The sequence below is a fragment of the Eriocheir sinensis genome, chromosome 16 (assembly GCF_024679095.1).
Source record: "Eriocheir sinensis breed Jianghai 21 chromosome 16, ASM2467909v1, whole genome shotgun sequence".
In the NCBI taxonomy this organism is placed as follows: domain Eukaryota; kingdom Metazoa; phylum Arthropoda; class Malacostraca; order Decapoda; family Varunidae; genus Eriocheir; species Eriocheir sinensis.
Window position 1 is genome coordinate 8,818,262 of NC_066524.1, and position 26,271 is coordinate 8,844,532.

The 26,271-nt window shown below is 42.3% G+C and overlaps 1 protein-coding gene across 2 annotated transcripts in view; it reads right to left on the reverse strand.

Annotated features, from left to right (window-relative positions):
- LOC126999236 (RNA-binding protein PNO1-like) overlaps window positions 1-24,872 on the reverse strand; it is a 34,691-nt gene extending 9,819 nt beyond the window's left edge. The window contains exons 1-2 of one of the 2 annotated variants that reach the window (XM_050861621.1): window positions 24,602-24,872; window positions 4,958-5,097 (exon numbers count right to left, since the gene is read on the reverse strand). In XM_050861621.1, the coding sequence (XP_050717578.1) occupies window positions 4,958-5,089 (132 nt within the window). In that variant the 5' untranslated portion in view covers window positions 5,090-5,097; window positions 24,602-24,872. Of the gene's footprint in view, window positions 1-4,957; window positions 5,098-6,201; window positions 6,224-24,601 lie in introns of those variants that run through there. The other variant, XM_050861622.1, reaches the window with a different exon arrangement.
- Between the last annotated feature and the right edge of the window lie 1,399 nt (window positions 24,873-26,271).

The window sequence follows — 26,271 nt, forward strand, 5'->3', positions numbered from 1 at the left end:
CCAGTGTGATGCTACCTTTAAAGGTAGTGTGCATAACGCCAATGGTAAGTAGACATGACCCGTACGTGTCAAAGCAGCGCGAAACTCGGGGTGATAATGCGCGAGTCGGGATGGTTAAAAATATTGGACTAACCGCGAAACTCGTGGATCGCAAAACTGGGATAGCGCAAAACTCGAGAGGGTACTGTAGTAACTTTTTATATACAAGATATCTTCAAATGATTTTAATACAAAATAGTCAACATATTGAAGTGTTCATATATGAATTTTTATGCAGATATATTAATTTTTGTGGCGTCAGGAAGGTTTTTCGTTGCGGCGCGTGAAATGAGGAAGATTCGGCAAATTTTCGTCGTGACTTCTGGTCAAGCTCGAGCAAAAACTACTGAAGCTAGGAAGGCGTGCTTGGTGGTAAATGAAAGCTCTATTAATACAAATTAATAACACTGGTCAACAATTTTTGAAAAGTTGTATGCTTCTTGAATGGGATTAGTTAACTAATATGTATTTTCATCTCCTGAATCCAAATATCACCTTGAAAAATGCTTATTGGCTACAGGTTTAAAGATACGAGACATGTAATATTTGATTATTTTATAATAATATACGACCTGTCAGTACGTTTTAAACTCTAATCTGTACCTACACTCTGCCTTTTTGCTTGACGCTTGTGGTGGGATGAAGAATCATCTCTTGCCAATGTCCAGCAATAGTCTGCTAGCACACTTGTGTACCATTTGCCCTGGTACCACTTTTCCATGGTTGAAATATCTTTGTGAAACCTTTCACCATGTTTGTCACTAACTGCCCCACAGTTCACTGGAAAAAGGCTAAATGTGAGTCCAAAAAGTGGATTTTAAGTGACATGTTTTATCCTATGTTCTTGTAAGCCTTGATGAGGTTTCCTTCTTCTCTGTTTCCGAGAAATCCCTTCACCACTGGCTTGAATGCTTCCCAAGCAGCTTTCTCCTCCCCATGAAGGGCTGATTCAAAGTCACCATCTTTAAGAAGTTCTCGAATCTGAGGACCAATGAAGACTCTTATCTTAGCGTTGCTCAGTGAAGGGAATTTTGATGTTAAATACTTGAATCCCTGACTGGATTTGCCCATAGCTTTTACAAAGTTTTTCATGAGCCCCAGTTTTATGTGTTGTGGTGGTAGCAAAATTTTGTTTGGTTCAATGAGAGCTGGATGCTGAACATTTTTCATCCCAGGCTCCAGTGATTGACGAGGTGGCCAGTCTCTCCTGATGAAGTGGGAACCTCTTGCACGGCCGTCCCATTCACATAGAAAGCAGCAGTATTTGGTGTATCCGCCCTGCAAGCCGATCACAACAGCAACAACCTTTAAGTCACCACAGAGCTGCCATTAATGTTCATCATATTTCATGCATTGCAACATATGCTTTATATTCTCATAAAAGTATTTCATATGTGGTGCATAGCCCACAGGAACTGATGATGTACTATCGCCATTATTTTTTTTTACATCTTGGCCTATTGCGCCGGTAGGCTTCTTCCCGGTGGATCCTGATGGTCGGTCCAAGGCTTCTTCCCAGTGGGTCCTGATGGTCTGTCCAGCCCGTTCTGGCACAGGCGAGTGTTTATAGTGGCACCATCTTGCATTGGCTCATGCTGCCCTCCCGGAGCTCATCTTTAATCCTAGAATCTAGAGTCCGGGTTGATAGGTGGTCTTCTGGACAGCATGTGGGTAGTTTTAAGCCACTCGGCGGCGGCTGAAAAATCCCAGCTTGGTGGCACCAGTCGGGGATTGAACTCACGTCCTCCTGAATGCGGGGCCGTCTTGCTATCTGTTCAGCCACCGCCTACCCATATGCAGCAAGACACCGCTTAGACTCGTTTTTGATGAATCTATGAACAGCTTCCAGTGACTGGGTTCGTACTCAATGCCAAGTGCTTCCATCAGACCATTACTATTGTTGCAGGCCACTAAATCACCTTCCACTACGAAGAAATCGTTGAACTGCTGCTGACATTCACGAAATTTTGAAATCTTCACAGTACATGCTTGGAGATTCCACTATCGAAGACGAGAACCTACTTTTCACCTCAAAATATAAACTTGCACAGCACAACCACCTTCTGTGACTGCTGGAACAATAATGAAGGGCAGTGATACTGTGAGTGGGGTAATAAACACACTGCTGCGAGCCTGTTGGAACCTATTGTGACATGTAGGTGTATCTTAAAAAGTAGAGCTATAACAAACAAACAAAATAAATTGCTACTCTGGTCTCGGAGGCATTTTGGTTGTTGACCAGTGTAATTAGAAAAAAAAATGGAAACCACTAAATAAATAAAAAAAGTTATAAGCAAAAAACCAGGACGCGTCCAAATTGTGGCAAAAGAGCCGAAAAACAGGCTATTTTGTGACGGCTCGACAACAAACTTGGAATCAAGCTATCAAAAAATCCTTTGAGTTGGACAAACTACATTGCCAAATTACAGCCTTCTAGAGGCAATAGCAATGCCACACTAGACAAAAATGGCAAAGTGTCTGGAGTTCGTCAAAATCACTCTCAAAAAGGTTTACGTTCCGAGCTCCAGCGATGAAACTATTGGGAGTAGGGAAATGTTATGCATCATATTGGAAAGCACATTGGTAGGGCTAAGTTATTTGTTAAATAAGGTTTTTGAAATTCTCAAAAAATGAGTGGGTTTCAAGGTTGGGAACTCAAAGTTTTTTTCAGTCGTTTTTTGCAAATTTATTCAATTTTTTACCCTTTCGAGTCAGTTTTCGAGTCCGGTCGATCATTAAAAAATATAGCCCTTTCATTTTGCCATCAATTGATACCAAAAACTTTTCTGTAGCCCCAAAAACAAGGGAGTTATGGCGATTCGCACCAAGGCGGTTGATTTTCCAAAATTCATGGCTTAATGACAAGGGCACCGCAAAATCAAGAGTCTGCCGTCCATTACTTGAGATGTCACTGGACCAAGGCTAGAGTATGCAGTGGTTGTTTGGTCACCACACAAGAAAAAGGATATAAGAAAACTTGAAAGGATTCAAAGGACTGCAACTAAGATGGTACCAGAACTATCAATTCTGTCATACGAGACTAGATTGGAGGAACTAGGTTTACCAACACCCACAGAAAAAAAGAGAAAGAGGAGACCTGATAGCATTGTACAGGAAGTGGAATGGACCTGTTGGATAGAAATTATTTAACCCGTACAGTGTTGCTTTATAGGAGTGAAACAGGTCATGTGGGGTTGGATTTTGGCCAAATAATATTATTGTCTTATAAAATTGAAAAAAAATAGCTGATTTGAACGATATAAATGCGATATATGTGTGTTCCCTGTAAGCTGTCGTTTTCTGTGAGTCCTTTCACGCGTGGCACCAATACTCCAGTGGTGGTGCGTAAGACGAAACATGTAGAACAGTACTATGTAACTTCCGCTTCTTATTTATTATTTCCGACACACTGTGAATGCTTCTTCCATGACTATATATTGTTTAGTTTGAGTTTCTTGTAAAATATATCTGAGGATTGTTTGTCTAGCCTTTCTATAGTCATATCATAGTACCAAATTTATCACGCCAGACAGACTATATTTTCTCTATGTGTATATAAGTAGCACAATATTATCCCTTCATTGCACAAGCATAACATGTTTTGTAACACCAACAACAAAAAATTACACACAGCTGCCCAAATAACCCATTATACGAATTTTTATGTTTTTTATGTTGGTACTCCTGCATACCACAGCCACCGCCTACGCCCTACCAGCTGATCACATACCCCAAACATTTTCCAATTTACTACGTAGCTTCCGCGTCTTTGCATTTGCTGCCGACCAATTTGGTATTGCTCTGCTACTGTACAATTTACATAACATCCCAATTTTACAAGTATATCTAAGAGGTATTGTGTATTACCTCTGGACTGTAACATATCCATGAAAATCTGTATGGCTGGGAAACTGATGACTCAGGTTCCGAGCCAGGAATGAATACAAAGGAGAAACAGACAGCAACAACCCTGTTGGGCCCAACGAGGCTGCCTGTATAGCTAACACTGCACTGCACAGGACAACACGTGCTAACAGCGAGGGTGTAGCAGCGTGTCTGGCTATCATGACTCATTGCTAACCCGCCAACCCGCGCCACGCCCAGGGCTGCCAACACAACCGACGATGACTATGCATGAACACAAAATATATTGAAATTGCTATTCAAGTTGGAATGATATAAAAATAGCTGATCTACTGAACAGTATTTTGAGTATATTGATAAGTAATTATGACACCACTGACATATTTTTATAAATATACCTATTTTTTCAATAAATCATTCGTGGTCATGGATACATTCTATGTAATAGACCACAGCAATACAATAAAAATGAGAGTGAGCTTTCAAAATCATATTTAGGCATAGAAAAGACATCTTGAACCATTTCTACAGGTTTAGTTGCCATGGAAGTAAAGAAAAGCGATGATCGATATATATCGTGCTAAACACTTTCCTCTCCCGAACGATATATACGTACTAAACACTTTACGGGTTAATCGAGATGGAAGGGAGGAGGCAACTAAGAGGACACAGCAAGAAACTGAGAAAGGCGACTTGCTTGAAAGACCTAAATAAGTACAGTTTTCCATACAGGAGTGTGGATACATGGAATGGACTAAACAAAGACATTGTTGAAGTGGGCAGTGTCCATAAAATGAAGGTAAAGTTAGACAAATACAGATTGGCAGACAGGACTGACCGAGCCTGAGCTCGGGCCCTGTATACTACAAATAGGTAAATATAGGTAAAAATACACACACATAAAAAAAAGGAGAGAAAAAGAGTCCCAGCAGTCCCAAATCAATAAATCCCAATACAATAACACTTCTATTTAGTGCTTTTTTGGGGGGTACCTGTCTCATGGTAAATAAAGAGTCTAGTGTACCACCAAATATGTGACCTGACCATGACCTACCTCTGTGACCTCCATGGTGGACTCATCCTCAGCTTTTCTTTTCTGTGGACTTGTTTCCTTGGCCTTTACCTCCTCTCCCTCCTCCTCCTCCTTCTTCTTGGCAGGAGTTTCCTTTGGTCTCACTGATGCCATTGTTCACGCTGTAAAGTGATCACATGTAAACAACAACAACAACAACAATAATAATAATAATAATAATAATAATGATAATAATAATAATAATAATAATAATAATAATAATAATAATAATACAGTACCCTCTCGAGTTTCGCACTTGCTTCATTCCGAAGGTATGGCACTAAGCTCGAGGATCGTGAAACTCGAGGTATTGAAATCCATTTAAAAGCGCTTATTGGTTCTGACCCGTGGAAAATAATGACTTTTTCCGACTTTATTCTCTTGTTATCACAATTTTTTTTGACTTTACTCCCTTGTTATCTCAAAATACGTACCTTGTTAATAGGCAGAAAATGGGAAGAAAGAACAGATTGTTTTTAAGCCGCAGTTGAAGGCGGCTGCCTTACAACTGGCTGGCAGTTATGAATACACAATTGTGATCCACGTGGTGTTGTCTGCTAAAGTAAGGGCTGTCGCTCGCGGTCAACCGTGGGACAGTTGGACAAACCTATATTTTTCTGGTAGTTTTCTGTGTGTTATGAAATAATCTGCTAACTCTTTCTGTTAAAAGTCATGAAATCACTAATATCATAATGACTTTTCAATGCCTACTGAACATAAACCGCTGCCGCCGCCGCGAAATAGCTCGCAGAGAGGTTCAACTTGCTTACTGTTTCCATATTTCCCTCACCACTCACAAAGATCACAAGCGGACAGACTAGAACAAAACCAGGCAAATTAGTACTTTTAATGCTGTGTATTCCCACAGTGCGCATGCATGGTGGACAGCAGAATGACTAATTTCATCGGGGAGATATTTCTCGCAACACCGGCCAGTGTAGTGGACCTTCTTCTTCTTCTTTTGACCTGTAATGCTTTGTATCACTTCTTAGGTCCTCCTTCTCCACACTTTTATACTTCACAACATGCACTTAACTTCACAGTGTGCACTCATACACTTCACCCTGAACTTAGGTGTTTTTCTGTCCTTTTCTTTCCCTGATTTTGCTTTTCTATGCCCTTTTGCAATTTTTCAATATTACTTTGCACTGTCGCTGCCAAGCATTACAGGTCAAAAGAAGAAGAAGAAGAGGAAAACATCACTGGGAGATCTACAATTTTCATACTCGAGAAAAATGTTTTTTGGACTGGTTCCACAGCACGGGGTGTTCTCTTATCTTGTTAATCAAGTAGTAAGCAAAGCAGCTCTGCCAGTCCATTTTATGAGTCTCCTGGTGAGCCATCTTCCACTGCTCACTCAGCCACTGCCGACGTCTGTTTGTTTACATACAGCCGTTCGGTACCAACGTACCCACGCTCGTACTCACAACCGTTTTCCATTCATAAGGACAACCAACAACTCGCTCCCAGTTGGGCATATGGGCAACCGCGGTTGTCCATAGCCCCAATGGTTGCACACTGCCTTTTAAGGCAGCACACATGACGCTGACGGTATTTAGACGTGACCCGTACATGTCAAAGCAACGCGAAACTCGTGGCAGTAATGCGCACATGCAAAGTGATGGTAAGTAACTTAGACCAGCGCTAAACTACTTGATCAGGAACTCGATAGCGTGAAACTTTAGGATGGTACTGTATTAATAATAATAATAATAATCATCATCATCACCACCACCAGCAGGACAAAGGCTCTCATAAGCACTTCTATTCACCTCTGTCCTGTGTGTCATTTCCAATCTCGACCAAAACGATCCACAAACTTCTTCATTTCATCACACCACCTGCTAAGCTGTCTTCCCGCAGGTCTTTTTCTGTTCTTTACTCCCCAGTTTTTGTAACTTTTTTTGTCTGCCTATTGTCCTCTGTCCTGTGTTCTAATCATTGCCATGTCTAAATTTGAATTTACTTTATTTTGTCATCTACTTTTGTTTGTTCTCTACATAATTCTAATTCATTCTCTGTCCATTCTAATTCATACTAATATAATAGTAATAACAATAGTAACAGTACTAACAGCAGTGAGTAATGAGACATAATCGTGAGCAGATGTACACTGCAAGAGCTCCACATGGAAGATGCTGTGTCGACAATGGTTGGCAGGGCCAGGAGCAGGGATGTGAAAGATTGGTGTTATGTCTGTGAAGATTTTACAGGCAAAGCGATGGAATGGATCGGATGCTGTTTGTGTCCTAAATGAAGTCATGTGAAATGTGCTCATCTGACAGGAATCAAGCAGGATAATCTACAAAAAATAAACTGAATTTGAACTCCATGTTTTCACAAGGCATATCTGGCCACCAAGTGTTGAAAAATTGGATGAATTTAAAGAAGAATTATCTAAGGAAATATCATCTGTAAAAGTTAAAGTTGAATCAAGGACTAAAAAGGTGCAGGAGCTGGGGGAGCCAGGTGATGTGCTTCGCATTGACCATGTGGAACTCAGTTGGGCTGAGGTGGTGAAGGGAGGCAGAAAAGTCAAGACGAATCTCCTAGGTGTTAAAGCTTCTACCCAGGAAAAGAAGGCAACAGATATGAAGGCATTGAATGGTATTCAAATAACTGATTTGAGATTCACAAATGGAGGCAACATTGTCATGAACTTTGACAATGAGGTAAATGTGATAAATGTGATAACCAGCACCCCTTGTATGTCAGTAAATGTGATAATCTGCACCCCTCGTATGTCAGTAAATGTGATAATCTGCACCCCTCGTATGACAAGCAGTCGACAACAGACACAGTACCATGTCGAAATTCATCCACCCGTGTGTATTAGGAATGTGAGTTTCAGTCTGAGTACTACTCGATTTACTCAGTTCTTGGATTTGAGTGAGTATTACTCGGTTTACTTGGTTCTTGCAATTCAATTACTTTTTTTTTACAGCAAAAGGGGCAGCTCAAGGGCAAAAATAAAAATAGCAACCAAAAAGTCCGCTAGCTGCTAAAAAAAAAAAATAATAATAATAAAAAAAATTACGGCAAATTCAGTAATGTTAACCCTTTCCATCCATGACGCAGACGTCAGCGTCACAATATGGAAAGGGTCAAGAGGAAATGGAAGAGGATTAATCCTCTTCTAAATCTCTCAATCTTCCTCTAAATTCCTCTTCCATTTCCTCTTAAGAGGTTTAGAAGAGGATTAAGAGGAAATGGAAGAGGATTAAGAGGTTTAGAAGAGGACTAACCCTTTCCATACGGTGACGTCGTTGGACGCCCGTCGGACACCCATGTCGCCGGAGTGAAGGGGTTAAGGGCAAACTGCTACTGCAATGTGGTGAGCCATCCTTATGATGCGGCAGTGTTAGAAAAAGGTTGTGATTACAGTATCGGTAAAGACAGCATTCCAGTGTCTTTGGAGGATGACACTGCATCTACTTGCAAAAAAAGTTGTAGTAGGTCTCTTTGTGTTCATATAATTCCTTTCCAAAGTTGTATTTTGGCGCAAATGGAAGCTCCTCTGTCAGCGCAGGAGGGAGGGATGGGTGAGGGGTACTCGTTGCCATGGAGACGGGAGAGACAGCAGCATTGTCAACGCCAGCATCACAAGGTGACAGTGCAGTAATTCATGTCATGCAAACGCGCGCGCGTATGTTTGTGTGTGTGTGTGTGTGTGTGTGTGTATGTCATGCCCCGGGAGTTTATTTTCTCTTTTCCTATTCTCCAATACGTCCTCTGCATGTATCGAAACACACGAGAAATTAATCAAGACGAGGTGAGGGTATTCGCCGGCTGCCTGGGATTGAACCCGCGACCAGTGTGACGAGAGAGCCACTCCTTTACCGAGTTGGCCAAAGAGGTACCCCCCTGGCTAAGTGGGTTATGGGAGGCTCGTTCATCAGGCATAGTCGCCGCACTACATGTACACACAAACACACACGCACACACACAGATGATGCAAAGCTATTGAGACGAGTGAATGATGTGAAGGACTGTGAGGCATTGCAGAGGGACCTGGACAAAATATGGGAGTGGAGTGGTACATGGCAGATGGAGTTCAACCTTGGGAAATGTAAAAAAATAGAGTTTGGCAGGAGCGGTAGAAAATGTGAATATGATTACAAGATGGGAAGTGAGATAATATGCAGAGGAATGGAAGAAAAAGATTTGGGAGTGACTGTCTCAGAGAACATGTCACCGGACAAACACATCAACAGGATAACGGGACAAACTATGAATTTGCTGAGAAACATAAGGACGGCATTTGTGTATTTGGACGAGGAGTCCCCCATAATGCACACATTATTATACCTGGATGCCCTTGCAAGCTCCTGTATCAAGGGGACACTAGCTTCTTCATCTAAATCTGGAAGCCTATATATAATCCCTACAACAAACTTTATCCTTCCTATAATAATGTCAATCCATAATTTCATACGCCTATCTGTTTTTATTGTGGCATTAACATAGTTATTTCATGTGCTACACCTCCCCATCTCCTACCTTCCTTGTGAAAAAGAGTGTACCCATCCATTCATACTTCAGGTAAGAAATGCTTGCCTGCTGTATCTAACCAAGTTCATGTACCTCCCTCTTGCTACCCCGTGTTTTGTCAATAGGCTACATACTGTATACAGCACTCTCTTTGTGTGCCCCACACCTAGCACACCTACGTCATTGATACTTATGTGTGAAAAAGTACATTTCACTTCAGTAATACTCACATTGATATAATCTTCACAGCAAAATAAGGCTGTACTGCAGGCCATCGTGAACTCCCGCCGAGCGGCCAGCCACCATCTCTTTCTTATCTTAAGGTCACTGGGCACTGTGACAAATATTTTGCCTGGAGTTGACTTGCCAGTATTAGTGCACATTGGCATGTAACACCAATAAAACTTTTTCCCCCATTCCTCTGGCATGGTTGAGTTAGTGTACAGATTTCCTTTCCAGGTCCGCACACGTGTACAATTCTCCCGCCACACCTATCTAAACACTGACGTCACCACCAATCACTCAGCGTTTCGGAGTCACGTGACTTTTCTTCAACTTTAAATGTTATATTAAAATATTTCTTGTTGGCTTTCTTTGAAATTATTATTATTGGGATGACATTTTACGGCTTAGGGATCCATTGGCACATCATTTGCACCAATATATTTTTTTCAGGCAACTTGTCCATCGTCTGGTAGTATTGATGCATTTAACTTAGGGGATGGTAAATACAATGTATGGACAAGAAATAGAGAAAATAAACAAGGAGGAGGAGTGATGCTATTGATGAAAAAAAAAATTGACTGTGGAGGGTGTCACCTATGGGGAAGGGGAAGCGAAGGTCTTAAATGTGGGAGTAAGAATGCAAAGGGGAGGATCCAGAAATATTGTAGTGGTCTATGTCCCCCCAAAAAAACAGCTCATAGACAGAGGAACTGTACAAAAAGAAGCTGTAAGATACAATAGACTGCCTAAGGAGATTGCTGGAGAAAGAAAAAATTCTGATAAGGTAACTCTTGTTTTACACGAGTTTGGTTTACGCATTTTTTAAATAACGCGGGGTCCAAAATCAAAATAAATGTTTAATTTACACATTTTTTTCCACTTATACGCGATATTTTATGGAGTGGCCACCAGATGTTTCACGCAACTGGACTCACACGGCACCGTGGCAGCACGGCCACACAGCTGAGCTCAGTTCTTCCCGCGCGCCACTTGAACAACAATACAGAACCCACGCTGCCACGGCCACGCTTCTCAACAATGGGGGTGTGCAGGTACCGGTACCAGTACCGGTACTAACAGTACCAGCTATATGGTACGGTACCGGTACCAGACTGTTTGGTACCATTACCAATACTAGCCAGTCGTTCATGGTGTCTCTCATTTCTTCCTCACATGAGTGAGGCTGAGACTGAGTGCCTGAGTGGATATCTTGGTGATATGGATATTCTCTCTCTCTCTCTCTCTCTCTCTCTCTCTCTCTCTCTCTCTCTCTCTCTCTCTCCACTGAATGAAGTGAATATTTATTTTTCGATAGAAACCTACCTCTTGTTTGATTTACATTGTTTTTGATTTATGCGACCTCTTCAAGGACACAATACTCGCATAAATCGAGAGTTACCTGTAATGGGAGATTTTAATTGTAAGGAAGTGTCATGGGAAAACTGGTCAACGGAAGGAAGTGAAGCTTCATGGGGGAACAAGGTTTTGGAATTGGTTATAGATAATGTCCTCACACAGTGGGTGGAGGAAAATAAAGATTCAGAGGAGAAGACGAGCCATGTAGATTGGACTTGATAATCACCAGGGAGCCTGATATCATAGAGGAGATGAACTATAAGAGCCCTATAGGGAAGAGCGATCATGTACTTATCGAGTACATATTACAAGAAGGTAGAAAAATCAGGAATGAGGACTACAGGAAAGAATGGCTCAACTTTAATAAGGCAAATTTTGAACAACTTAGGAAGCATTTTGAGGCAGCACAATGGGATACTTTTTTTGAGGCTGACAATGTGGAAGAAAAATGGGCTATCTTTCTACGGATTTATAATGAAGGAGTGGAAAAGTGGGTACCAAGGATGAAAGAAGGCCAGAAATCAAGAGAAGAGTGGTACAATAGAAAGTGTGTAGACACCAAGCAGGATAAGGAGAAGGCATGGAATAGATGGAAAAAAAATAGGAGGATAGATCTAAGGAATGAGTACAAAAGGAAGAGGAATGCATATGAGGCATCTGGTGCTCAAGCGGCGGACAAGCCAATCACCTAGTTTTGAGCTACAGGTCTTCAAAGTCAAGCATAGCAAAAACATAATGAAAAACACACATAGCAATATCATCCTACATCAACAAAAAGTTTTCAGATAGACAATTTCGATGGAATCAGTGTTTGTGTGACATTGTGTTATTAAAAAAAAACACAAACAAACACCTAAAGATGTTTTTTTATTACTGCATGTTTATCCGATTTAATCCAAACTTGGAAAATTAAAATAACATGATGTAACTAACAGCCACTTTAAATTTTAAGACAAAATTTCCATATTTAAGTGTTTTATGAGTGTTTTACTAGTGCTCTTCCCCCTTAGAACACTGACAGCCGACTTCATTGGCTGCATTTCCACCAAGCGGATCGAATCAATTCAATTCATGAAGACTCAACACGATTCATGATTCGTCTTGATTCGCCACACCAATTTCAATGTAACCGTTTACACCAGGCGAATCGAATCAATTCAAATCATGACGATTCAGAATCACCGATTGGTTTGGACCCATTTTTTCATCAGTCACGGCGAGTCACCCGAGGAATTAGCACCATGGTAGTGGACGTCCTGATTAGTTTAGTCTTTTAATAATGACTTCATGCACCCAAACACTTTGCTGACGCCTACGCCTACACTGCATAAGCCACAGCAACGCTGCTATATCAGCGACAGCGTGTACGCCCATTCTTGTGAAAGCCAGGCTTGGTACTGCTTTTTGAATGTTGATTTAAACTCAGTCAGTTGGAACTATGCTGATTCAAAATGAATTGAGTCAAATGATTCTTCATGAATTGAATCAATTCGATTCGCTTGGTGAAAATGCAGCCATACACTCTGCAGACTGCCAAAAACAGGCTACTTTCACCACCCTTCTACTGGGCCATAGAGACCAATTTCCTATTTTCACGTTCACAGAGGGTTGCCCAGTGCCTCCATCAAGCAGAAACCAGAAAAAACTCAAAATCTGCCATGTTTGTTTGTTTGCCCCTTGAGCTCTAGACGCCTCATATGTCAAAATAAGAAGAGAAGAAAAAAGGAATTTTGAGAAAAATATTGTGGATAAGTGCAAAGACCAGTCGAAACTGTTTTATAATTTCATAAATGGAAAACTGAAAAATAGAGTTTTATAAGTTCATAAATGGAAAACTGAAAAATAGAGATGAGATCCAGGGAGGACTCCCCTTCTGGCTGCCGACTTGAGAGGTGTCCTGATAACTCCTCGAACCTCCTCATCAATTTCTGCAACATTCGTGGTCTTCGTTCTAACTTTCATTCTGTGGAACACCATCTCTCCTCCTCTAAACCTCATCATCTCTTCCTCACCAAAACACAGGTTTCTGAGGCTACTGACAGCGACCTCTACTCTGTTCCCTCCTACAATCTCTATCCTAAATTTCAATCCAAAGCTGGATGTTGCGCCTACGTGCGCAACGACATCACTTGCTCTCGTGCCCACGACCTTGACTCTTCTGAATTTTCCACCATCTGGCTAAGACTTCATTGTCATTCTATTACTAAATACATCTGTGCTGTTTATCTCTCACCTAACTCTAGTAACTATGTAAAATTCTTTGACTATTTGAATTTTAAAGCGGAGCACATCTTGACTCACTCTCCCTTTGCTGAAATCTCCATCTTGGGAGATTTCAATGTTCACCACCAGCTATGGCTTTCACCCTCTTTCACTGACCAGCCTGGTGAACAAGCCTATAACTTTGCTCTCCTCAATGACCTAGAGCAGTTGGTTCAGCACCCTACACGTATTCCCGACCGTCTTGGAGACAGGCCCAACATTCTAGACCTCTTCCTTACCTCTAATCCTTCTGCTTACTCTGCCAAACTGTTCTCTCCATTGGGCTCCTCCGATCATAACCTTATTTCTGTATCCTGTCCTATCGCTCCTGTACATCCTCTGGACCCACTGAAGAGGCGATGCTTCTGGCATTTTGCTTCAGCTCAGTGGGACGACCTGAGGATGTAATTTTCCGATTTCCCGTGGAATGATTACTGCTTCCAGGAAAGCCTTGGTTTAATCATGCTTGTTCTTGTGCTATTAAAGATAGAGAGGCAGCTCACAAAAGGTTCCAGAGTCTTCGAACTCCCGCTAACTATGACCTTTACATTTCAGCCCGGAATCGTGCCAAATCTATTCCCCGACTTACCAAATCTTCTTTTATCAATAGAAACTGTCAACACCTTGCTTCTTCTAATTCTTCCCGTGACTTCTGGCATCTAGCCAAAAATATCTCCTCCAATTTCACTTCTTCCTCTTTCCCTCCTCTCCTTAACCTTGACGGCAGCACTGCCGTCTCATCTGTCTCTAAGGCTGAACTCTTCGCTCAAACTTTCTGTAAGAACTCCACCCTGGACGATTCTGGGCACATTCCTCCTACTCATCCCCCCTCTGACTCCTTTATGCCTGTTATTAAGATTCTTCCAAATGATGTTTTCTATGCTCTCTCTGGCCTCAACTCTCAGAAGGCTTATGGACCTGATGGAGTGCCTCCTATTGTCCTTAAAAACTGTGCTCCCATGTTGACTAACTGCCTGGTCAAACTCTTTCGTCTTTGCCTATCAACATCTACCTTTCCTTCCTGCTGGAAGTATGCCTTCATACAGCCTGTGGCTAAGAAGGGTGACCGTTCCAATCCTTCAAACTACCGCCCTATAGCTTTACTTTCCTGTCTATCTAAAGCTTTTGAATCAATCCTTAACCGGAAGATTCAAAAGCACCTTTCCACTTCTAACCTTCTATCTGATCGCCAGTATGGGTTCCGCAAGGGGCGTTCTACTGGCTCTCTTAACTGACTCTTGGTCATCCTCTCTTAGCCGTTTCAGTGAAACTTTCTCTGTTGCGCTAGACATATTGAAAGCTTTCGATAGAGTCTGGCACAAGTCTTTGCTTTCTAAACTGCCCTCATTCGGATTCTATCCCTCTCTCTGTTCCTTTATCTCTAGTTTCCTTTCCGGCCGTTCTATCTCTGCAGTGGTAGACGGTCACTGTTCTTCTCATAAACCTATCAACAGTGGTGTTCCACAGGGCTCTGTCCTATCACCCACTCTCTTCCTGTTATTCATCAATGATCTTCTTTCCATAACAAACTGTCCTGTCCACTCATACGCCGACGACTCCACTCTACATTATTCAACTTCTTTCAATAGAAGACCATCACAACAGGAAGTACATGACTCCAGACTGGAGGCTGCAGAATGCTTAACTTCAGACCTTGCTATCATTTCCAATTGGGACAGAAGGAACCTTGTGTCCCTCAATGCCTCAAAATCTCAATTTCTCCACCTATCAACTCGACACAATCTTCCAAACACCTATCCCCTATTCTTCGACAACACTCAGCTATCACCATCTTCAACACTAAACATCCTCGGTCTATCCTTTACTCAAAATCTCAACTGCAAACTTCACATCTCCTCTCTCGCTAAATCAGCTTCCTTGAGGTTGGGCGTTCTGTATCGTCTCCGCCAGTTCTTCTCCCCCACACAGTTGCTATCCATAAACAGGGGCCTTGTCCCCCCTCGTATGGAGTATGCATCTCACGTGTGGGGGGGCTCCACTCACACAGCTCTTCTGGACAGAGTAGAGTCTAAGGCTCTTCGTCTCATCAGCTCTCCTCCTCCTACTGATAGTCTTCTACCTCTTAAATTCCATCGCGATGTTGCCTCTCTTTCTATCTTCTATCGATATTTCCACGCTGACTGCTCTTCTGAACTTGCTAACTGCATGCCTCCCCCCCTCCAGCTGCACACGACTTTCTACTCATGCTCATCCCTATACTGTCCAAACCCCTTATGCAAAAGTTAACCAGCATCTTCACTCTTTCATCCCTCACGCTGGTAAACTCTGGAACAATCTTCCTTCATCTGTATTTCCTCCTGCCTACGACTTGAACTCTTTCAAGAGAAGGGTATCAGGACACCCCTCCTCCCGAAATTGACCTATCTTTCCGCCACCTCCTTTGATTCTTTTTTAGGAGCAGCGAGCAGCAGGCTTTTTTTTTAGTATTGTTTCCTTTTTTTTGTGTGCCCTTGAGTTGTAAAAAAAAAAAAATAAATAAATAAATAAATAAATAAAATAAATGGTGAAACTTTTGACAGTATAAGTGAAGTAGTCGAAGTGATGAATAATTGTTTCCAAACAGTGTTCACAAGGGAGAGTGAGTTTGAAGGTGTAGATGCAGTGCTGGAGGATAGAGTTGGACTGGAAAGGATACAAACATCAACAGATGAAGTTAGAAAATTATCGGAAGAGCTGGATGCGAGGAAATCAGCAGAACCGGATGGTATATCAAATTGGGTGCTAAAAGAATGTATTCAGAATGGAAAAAAATGGATCCAGAGGAGGACGATCTTGTGTAACTAATACGATAAGCTTCTATTCAAGAGTAATTGATATAATACAGGAAAGGGATGGTTGGGCGGATTGCGTGTATCTGGACTTAAAGAAAGCATTTGATAGAGTGCCCCACAAGAGATTAATATGGAAACTTAATCATGTTGGGGGGCTGGGCTGTTGGATTGGATTATAGACTTTTTAACGAAGAGAGAAATGAGAACAGTAATTAGGAACAATAAATCAAGCAGGACGGAAGTGACTAGTGGAGTCCCCCAAGGATCAGTGTTAGCTCCGATTATGTTTGCAATATATATTAATGACATGACAGAAGGGGTGATAAGCTATATGAATATGTTTGCTGATGATGCTAAAATAATGAGGAGGGTGGCTAATGAAATAGACTGTGTAGCCCTGAGCCAGGATCTAGACAGAATAAGCGAATGGTCACGAAAATGGGAAATGACATTCAATACAGAGAAGTGTAGTGTGATGGAGTTTGGCAAGAGCAGTAGACGAATATCAGGGAACTACTCTCTGAGTAATGAAAGAATCATGAAAAAAACAGAGGAAAAAGATCTGGGAGTGACAATAACAGACAAGTTATCCTTTGGAAAGTATATAGATCGAATAACTGGGGAAACATACAATCTTCTTAGAAACATAAAAGCAGCATTTACAAATCTAGATTAAGAAATGGTGAAGAAACTAATAACATCGATGATACGTCCGAGACTGGAATATTCTGCATTGGTGTGGTCACCTAGATTGAAGAAAGAAATTAGAAAGTTGGAAAGAATACAGAGAGCAGCGACTAAACTACCGGAAACTCTGAGAGAACATACTTATGAAGAAAGACTGGAGAAATTGGGACTAACAACACTGGAGAGAAGAAGAGAGAGAGGGGACCTAATAGCATTGTACAGAATACAAGAGGGATTGGAGAAATTGGACAGGGAAGACTTAGTGGTACGTGACAACCTTTCCCCCTATTAGTCCGAGTTAGCAAGGCTCAACAGTATATACACTCAACCCTCGATTTGCCGGACTAAAAGGGGGGAAGGCTTGTCCGGGAATGGCAAATGTCCGGCAATGGAAAATGTCCGGCCTTGCCGGACTTTACCCTATATATGTCCGGGAAACACAACCCACCCCCGGACTACACCTCGCATAGCTGTCCTATACTGTCCTGTAATATGCTGTCATATGCTTTCTAGTTGCATCACCCTTTCCCGACAGCAAATTTAACTGCATAATTTTCTAACTTTCCTCTAGCTTTTTTTATGTCCGAAACTGTCTGTTTTTTCACCCCATACAGCTCGCAGACTTGGGCAACACTCATTCCTCCATCTATTTGCATAATTTTCTTTTTGCTAGGGTTTTTATGTTGCAAACTGTCTGTTTTTTTACAGCTTTTCTTTGGTGGGTTTTGGCAACACTCATTCAAAGAAGGTATCCATCTAAGCACGTAGTTCCACAACACTGTGACGCAAGACTTGTGTAAGTCCAGTACTAGACGGCAGTTCCGCTTTCTTTGCTGCCATCTAGTGCCCGATTTGCGAACTTTGTCTTCATGGTAGTTTGAAATCGACTTGTCCCGGACTTCTTTTTTTTTTTTTTTTTAACCCCATGGACTTGTCCGGCAAATGAGGTCCGGCAAATGGAGGTCCGTATATATATTATATATATATATATATATATATATATATATATATATATATATATATATATATATATATATATATATATATATATATATATATATATATATATATATATATATATATATATATATATATATATATATATATATATATATATATATATATATATATATATATATATATATATATATATATATATATATATATATATATATATATATATATATATATATATATATATATATTTAGATTTTTTATTTTGACAGCAGGAAATTTAAAAATCCTAAAAGATCTTCTATGACAATCCGTATAAAACCGAAACTGAACACGTGGGCTATGGTGCCGGTAGACTATCCAACTGGGCCTGATGGTCGGTCTCAAGCCCGCCATGGTGCAGGCAACTGTTAATAGTGGCGCCATTTTAATTATCTCATGCTGCCTGCCCCGGAGCTCAATTTTTTTCCTCCTGTACTCCCTTGTTATCTCAAAAACATACCTTGGAAAAAGGAAGAAAACAGGAAAAGAGAACGGGTCGTTTTAAAGCCACAGATAAAGCCCTACGATTGGCTGAGCTCTGAAAACACACTTGTGATTCGCTGGGAGTCCGATGACGTCATCACCGGCGCTCACCCGGTCAGCGGCCTCGCTGCCTGGTTGGTCGCCTCCCATCACACGTGGGCAAACTTGCTCAAGCAGAAGCGGCGTGCTGCGTTTACATACGTCAAGAGTCTTTGTCTACTCATCTGCTGTAAGCCGTATTTTATTTCAATTTAATATTATATTTTAATATGTTCTTATAATTTTCCTAATTTTTTAATATTGTTTACAATTTTTTTAAGCTAGAAAATGCTTCTTTAACTGCAAAATAAGTAAAATAATAAATATATTAAAATACCTCTATACCGCAAAATCCCGCGATATAGCGAGAAATCCGCGATACGAAACTAAATATTTACAATTTTTAAATCCGTGATACAGCGAGACCGCAATAAGTGAACAGCGATATGGCGAGGGATTACTGTGTATATATATAACCAGCTTGCACAAGGTATTCTAAACTGCCACAGGGCTTCCCTGTGAGACTGTTTTTCTTTATTAGGTTACTTTATTCTCATTCATTGGAAATAACACTGCATCGCTTCTCATACTTAGCCTATGTAATTGATCCATATAAAACAAAATGCCTCTCATGCTTAGCCTACGAAATTGATCCATATCAAAGACAATTATTTCTTCTTCCATGCATAGCCTACGAAATTGATCCATATCAAAGATAATTATTTCTTCTTCCATGCTTAGCCTGCGTAATTGATCCATATCAAAGATAATTATTTCTTCTTTCATGATTAGCCTACGTAATTGATCCATATCAAAGATAATTATTTCTTCTTTCATGATTAGCCTGCGTAATTGATCCATATCAAAGATAATTATTTCTTCTTCCATGCTTAGCCTGCGTAATTGATCCATATCAAAGATAATTATTTCTTCTTCCATGCTTAGCCTGCGTAATTGATCCATATAAGAACATATAAGCTTCTTCCATGCTTAGGAGACTGGTTTGCCTATACAAGGCAGCTTTCATTTCTTTCCTTTCCTTTCCTTTTTCATGCTTAGCCTACGACATTGATCCATATAAAAAATATGCTTTATTCGTTCATGCTTAGCCTACGTACTTGATCCATATCAAATAAAAGGCTTTCCTCTTTCATGCTTAGCCTCTGGAATTTGACCATATCGAAGAAAATGATTTCCTCTTTCATGATTAGCCTACGACACTGATCCATATTAAAGAAATATACTTTCTTTTTTATGCTTTGCTTACGTAATTGATCCATATGAAAGAAAATAGTTTCCTTTTCCATGTTGCCGGGGAGGGAGGCGGTATTCATCATTCATGTCATTAGAAAGGGATGAAGTGCACTCTCACATCACTGGCGGTGAGAGAGACCGGTTACGGGTGGCTGGGTTCGGTTGGCGGCTGGCTGTGATTCGCAGTGAGAGGCAGTGTTACCAATGTACAGAATGCCTTCCTTCTGAATTCCTAACAAATTGTTATTTTTTCCCATCTTCTGCTTCTTTTTATGCCTGAACGTTTAATGTCATTGTGTGTATAACTATATTTACAATGTAACAGAGAAGAGACAGTGAGTAAACTAATGAATTCAGTGACTCTACAGGCTTCCCATACAAATGTCTTTATCACTCTTGACAGACGACAAACTAATGACAAGATATGCATGACTAAGATAAAAAATGAAACACGAGACTCTATGCTAACTAGGAAAAAAAGATTCGAAGGTGTACAAGGCTCAGCAGTGTTATAGAAGCAATGTAAAATCAAGGCCCAAGAGGCGTACAGCATGTTCCCGGAGAAGCCGAAGTGCACTGCAGTTTACGGGTTAATTCATCTGTCCTCAGACGAATTTGAACATTTCTCATCTCTGGCAACCCTTTGATCCCCCACTCCTATAGCCTCCTGCTGATATTCTTTTTTTTTTTTTTTTAGGTGATGCTTGTAGCGCCAGTAGGCTCTCTTGAGAGACCTTTTTGGACCATGTTTTGGATGGCCCCATCCCATTTATGGCACAGGCAAATATTATTTAGAATGGCCAAGGGGGGTCATGGTGGGCGAAGCCCCCCCCGTTAGCAGGTCATAAAGTTCAGCTGGAGTGGTTTAACCCTTTCCTTGCTAAGCGCTCACAACGAGACTATCCCTTCAGGCGCGCTCGGGCACCCCAGCGGGGGAAGGGGATCTCTTTTAACCGCTGTATCTCGAAAACTATTCATCGCAGCTACAAAACAAAAACACCATTGGAAAGAGGAGGCCAAGATCTATAAGATTCAGTTATGTAAGCCTCTCCTGCAGATGTACAGGCACATTCAGGGGGTATTATTTGCTGTGAGTGCGACTGGCGCTCAGAGCGAGCTTTTAGCACCACCAGCAAGTGATGCTAGTGCTCGCTCTTTTAGCTTCTGCATCTCAAAAGCTATTCATCACAGCTAAAAAACAAAAACACCATCGGAAAGAGGAGGCCAAAAGCTAAAGGATTTGGTAATGTAAGTGAATGTACAGGTACGTTCAGGGGATGCTGCCTGTGAAGACTTACATTTTCACGCAAGAACGGTCAGCCGTAAGGCAACTACTGAGTTAGATCTTTTGATGATAGGGTGCTGGCAGGGCAGTATTGCTAACTGCAAAATTTACAACTATTTGGTCAAAATATCAGTCATGTGATAGGTGAAGCTATGCAAAAGTGCCGCTAAATTGGCCAACAACATCCACCAGTTGCTCGTCCGTGGATTTTCCGCGCTAGGCTGATATGATTTTCCACCAAAGTTCGTGGAAAACCCACTGAATTGGCAATGCTGTGGTGTGAGAAATAGTGTTGGAACGGTTTACAGTCAAAGCACCCCACTGCCGATGCGCCCCAACTTTTGCGGCGCATCGACTCATAATTGAGTCAAGGCACCCCAACTATATAAATATTCATTTTAATGCTGGGTTGTAAAATCTCAAATCCCATGTTAAATTCCTTATGTTCTAAGCGTATTTTCTCTCTTACTTGTGAGCCGATTTCTTTCATTTAAAAAGCATTTTAATCAGGAAGGATGGGAGATTAACGTTTGCTATCGGTAAGTTTTCTACAATAGTAAAAAAATTTTTTTTAACCCGGTAGCAGCGGGGATCATGTTTCTTAATGGTCCCCCCAAGCGAGAAAAATGAGAAAAAATCACCCCTCACACAAACCATTTCATAATATATATCCAAGCATTTGTTATCAGATTATGTATCATCTATTTTGGGGGGTTTATATCATGGCACAAATTTGGCCCGTCACTGCTACATGATGAAGCCACAAATTTGGCCCGTTGCTGCTACCGGGCTAAAGTTCAATGAAATAATAAAAAAAAATTGACATAAATTGGGTAATTATTGAGAATCACTACGTGCCTCCAATATTGCTCTCATGGCATTACTAACCTTTCCAAGCCATCGCATACTGTTGTGTTACTCTAGTTTTACCGGCGGATCAAACATGTACTGCGTCTACAAGTGATGATAGGAAGTAACAGTTTTTGTGGCGCCGGTGGCCATTGGGAGGTGTGCAGTGTTACCAACGATCCAACGCTTGGTTAGCGATTATGCATGTGAGACCAGGTCCACCACGCGTGGTTATTTTTTTTTAGAACACGCACCTTTACCCAAAGGGTTTTGTGAAGGTTTGGGCCGGGTATAGTATAAGGTTAAGGTGCGTGTTACATAAAAAAAAAAAATAAATAAATAACCACGTGTGGTGGACCTGGTCTCACATGCATGGGCTAATCACTAACTAAGTGTACCATTGCTAAATGGATCGTTGGCAACACTGCTCAACTCCCAATGTCCGCTGCCGCCATCAAAACAAATGTATGTATATGCCTTTTCACTACCTACCTCCATTGCTAACCACCCTCAAACAGGTGGCGGTATTTGTCCGCCTCTTTTTACTAATGTATTATATGTAAGCAAAGTGTTTTGTGAAGGTTTGGAAGAAAATAGACCAAAATTAAGGCACCGGCATTATTATTATTTTTTATTTTTATTTTTTTTATTTATTTATTTATTTATTTTTTTGTTACGTGTACGCCTATAGTGCCGGTAGGCTTACTGAGGGGCCTGGATGGTAGTCGGCCACAGCCCGTCATGGCGCAGGCAAGTGTTTATAGTGGCGCCTTATTCTTAACCTTTACCACTTTTTCTTTACTTTTAAGTTTTTCCGCCTTCATATTATGGTTAAGGGACATGTATTTCGTCCCTTAAGTATGATATGGAGGCATACCATAATATCATACTTTGGAGGCGCGTAGTGATTCTCAATAATTACCTAAATATTTATATAGCTGGGGCGCCATGGTTCACCCCGGGGCACCTCGACTCAGTCACGAGTCAATGCGCCCCAAAAGTTGGGGCGCTTCGACCTGCTACCATTGGAACACTCTCATGCACGGGAAATTTGAGTGCGACTGGAGCTCCCAGCGAGCGTTTAGCACCACCGGCAAGTTCCGCTAGTGCTGGCTGCGATCGTTTAGCAACGAAAGGGTTAAATATGCTCCCCCACCCAAAAAACCCCGACTTCCTGCAGGTCCCCCAAGATCATTGGGGGAAGGGTATTAATTCGGCTTTTCCTTTACTTTTAAATACCTCCACCTTCATATTATGGTTAAGGGACATGTATTTAGTCCCTTAACCATAATATGGAGGCGTAATATCGTATTTTGGAGGCGCAGAGTGATTCTCCGCAATTACCTCTGCCTCGACCCCCTGGGTGTTAAGCTCTCCCTCCCAGCCCCCCCATTGCGCCCGCAAGAAACCCGCCAACTTTAAAAAATCGCTGTCAGCATAATAAGTAATTTGCGGTGGGTATATATGGGGTTCAAATTACTCAGAATGAGAAGCTCTATCTGATGAAAATAGTAAGAAAAGGGATAATATTTACAAAACCCTAGCCACCTCTGGCAAAGTTAATACTTTTTTTTTTTTTTTTACGTCGTGGCCTATTGCGCCGGTAGGCTTCTTCCCGGTGGATCCTGATGGTCGGTCCAAGGCTTCGTCCCGGTGGGTCCTGATGGTCGGCCCAGCCCGTTCTGGAGCAGGCGAGTGTTTATAGTGGGGCCATCTTGCACTGGCTCATGCTGCCCTCCAGGAGCTCATCTTTAATCCTAGAATCTAGAGTCCGGGTTTATAGGTGGTCTTCTGGACAGCATGTGGGTAGTTTTAAGCCACTCGGCGGCGGCTGAAAAATCCCAGCTTGGTGGCACCGGTCGGGGATTGAACTCGCGTCCTCCTGAACGTGCGGCCGTCTTGCTATCCGTTCAGTCACAGCCTACCCATGGATTTCTTTTTGGTCCCTGAATGCAGTGCAGTAACAAGTGACTTCCGGGAAGGAGAAAGAATCCAACTCAGGGACTATTTATTGTTGAAAATAGGGGATTCTTTCTCCTTTCCGGAAGTCACTTGGGTTAAGATTCGTTTTAGGTCCATGCCAGTATCTCATTACCTACCTTATGAAACATCAGTATCTCTTCATATATCTTTTCTACAAACCTTCAACAGTCATGGAAATGCTTTGAAAATCCAATTCAAGGACTTTTTTTTTACTCTTGAAAATAGGGGATAATGTTTACGAAAGCGCGTCGCCTCCTCTGGCGGCGGCGACGCTGCAGCCGGTGTTGCGAGAAATACCTCCTCGCTGAAATAAGTCACATATACATGAGGGGGGGTCCAGGGGGGGGCATAGCCCCCCCTGGTTAGAAGGGGGTGTCGAGGGGGGCGCAGCCCCCCCGTTAGTAGGTCGTAAGGTTCGGTTGGAGTAGTTTAAATATGCTCCCCGACCCTAAGCCCTCTGCGAGCTATTTTGCGGCTGCGGCGGCTGCAGCGTCGCCGCGGCCAGCAGAGGAGGCGACGCGCTTTCGTAAGCATTATCCCCTATTTTCAAGAGTAAAAAAAAAGTCCTTGAATTGGATTTTCAAAGCGTTTCCATGACTGTTGAAGGTTTGTAGAAAAGATATATGAAGAGATACTGATGTTTCATAAAGTAGATTATGAGATACTGGCACGGACCTAATACGAATCTTTACCGTCACTTGTGACTGCTGCAATCAGGGACCAAAATGAAACCCATGATGTAAGTATTAACTTTGCCAGAGGTGGCTAGGGTTTCGTAAACATTCCCCAAGAAAAGCCATGTTGAGACTGCTAAAAGACCGAAATAATACCCTATATACAACAAGGGTACGAGACTCGACGCCACAGCCCCACCAGGTAAGAAAACCAGGCAGAAGAACGCACCCCCAGACCACACAAACTTACCTTCGGGGAGCTGCTGCCTGTGACGGCTGGAGGACTGTACACGCCGTCTCCTCTTGACCCGTATCGCCTTGTGTCGCCTCGCAGGTCCTCCTCCTCTTGACCGTCTCTACGACTTATTCACACGTATTGCTCTCCAATGGCGTTAGGCTGTGTATCTTCCCTCGCCGTGACGCGCCGCGGCAGTGTGTGTGTGTGTGTGTGGTGGCGTGTGCCTCCCTGAGTCCCTGTGTTTACACCCTGCCGTGCCCCACGTGCTGCACAGTGTTACCAAGTGGGAGGGACCAGTGTTGCCAGATCAGACTAATCAAAAGTAGCACAAGGGCTCCCTAAAAGTAGCAAATTCACAGAGAAAGTACCCCAAATACGTACTGTTCACACACACACACACATACACACACACACACACTAATGTTCTAATTCTAAAGTCTATGACATGAATCAAGACAGGCAGCGACTGTTGGACTCGAGGGTCCGAGGGAAGCCAGTCAGCCATTGTCGGCGAGCAGTGAAGTAGACACGTATGAAACCACAGAGTTATATAACTCTGTGTATGAAACGTATAATATAGTCACAGGCGGCACTGCGGCAGCCAACCATTCATTACCTCATTTTTTTAGTCAGTAATTAATGCTATTGTTATGCCGGACGTGTTACTTGGGTTCCGTGTCGCCGTCAGGAGACTCCGTGGGAGGGAGATATGTAAACACTTTGCACAGCTTCTGTAGTTTAATATTCTTCCTTAATAGTACACTTCACTCTGACTCTTCACTTACCACTAGCTTACTATGACTGGGACTAGCACTCTCTCGCCCTCTTCTCCTTTATAAATTATATCCAGAACAGTACAGTCTAGAATGTTACAGTATATTTTAGATCATACAAGAACATGTAGCAAAAATATATGCGAGTATGCCTTGCTCCCCGCCCCCTTGCTCGTTTCTCCGGGAGCCTTCTAGAGGCCTATGGTCGCCGGGGGAAGCTTCCAGCACAACACTATCCCCCCCTCTTAATTGTGATCGTCCCGATCACACACTTAACTATATACAAACATAAGAGAATTAATCAAAAACATAATAATCGTCGTATCGCTGTGGACGCCTGCGTTGTCTCTGTCTTCTGCTCGGTGCCTCCTGCGCGTCTGTCTCCTGGTGCGCCTCGTCGTCGTCCGCTTCTTGGGGTGTCCCTGGAACATCTGCCGAAGCCGGGAGGTTATCTCCCTCGGCTGAAAGACTTTTGTCGTCGTCGACCTCCTCTCGGTCACTGGACGTCCCTTGCGTTTTCGTCGGCTGCTGGGTGTCTGTAGTTGTTCCAGGTGTAGTTTCCCGGACCGTGGTACCTCCATAGGCGGTTGACATGGACAACTTTCGGCTTGGTCCTTTCCGTTCTCCGGATTCGGTAAGTCACGTCGGAGAGGCGTTCTAGCACAGTGTAAGGGCCTTCCCAGGGGCTCTGTAACTTCGGAGACTGTCCTTTCTTCCTCTGCGGGTTGTAAAGCCAGACTTGGTCTCCTTCCTTGAAGTCAACGTGGCTTGCCCTCATATTGTAACCGCGCTTCATGGCCTCCCCGGAGAACTTCAAGGCACCTCGGACTTGATGGTGCACCTCTTCCAGCCGTTCCTCTAGTTGACGGGCAAAACTGCATGGAGGTGTCCCTTGGAAGGCTTTCTCCA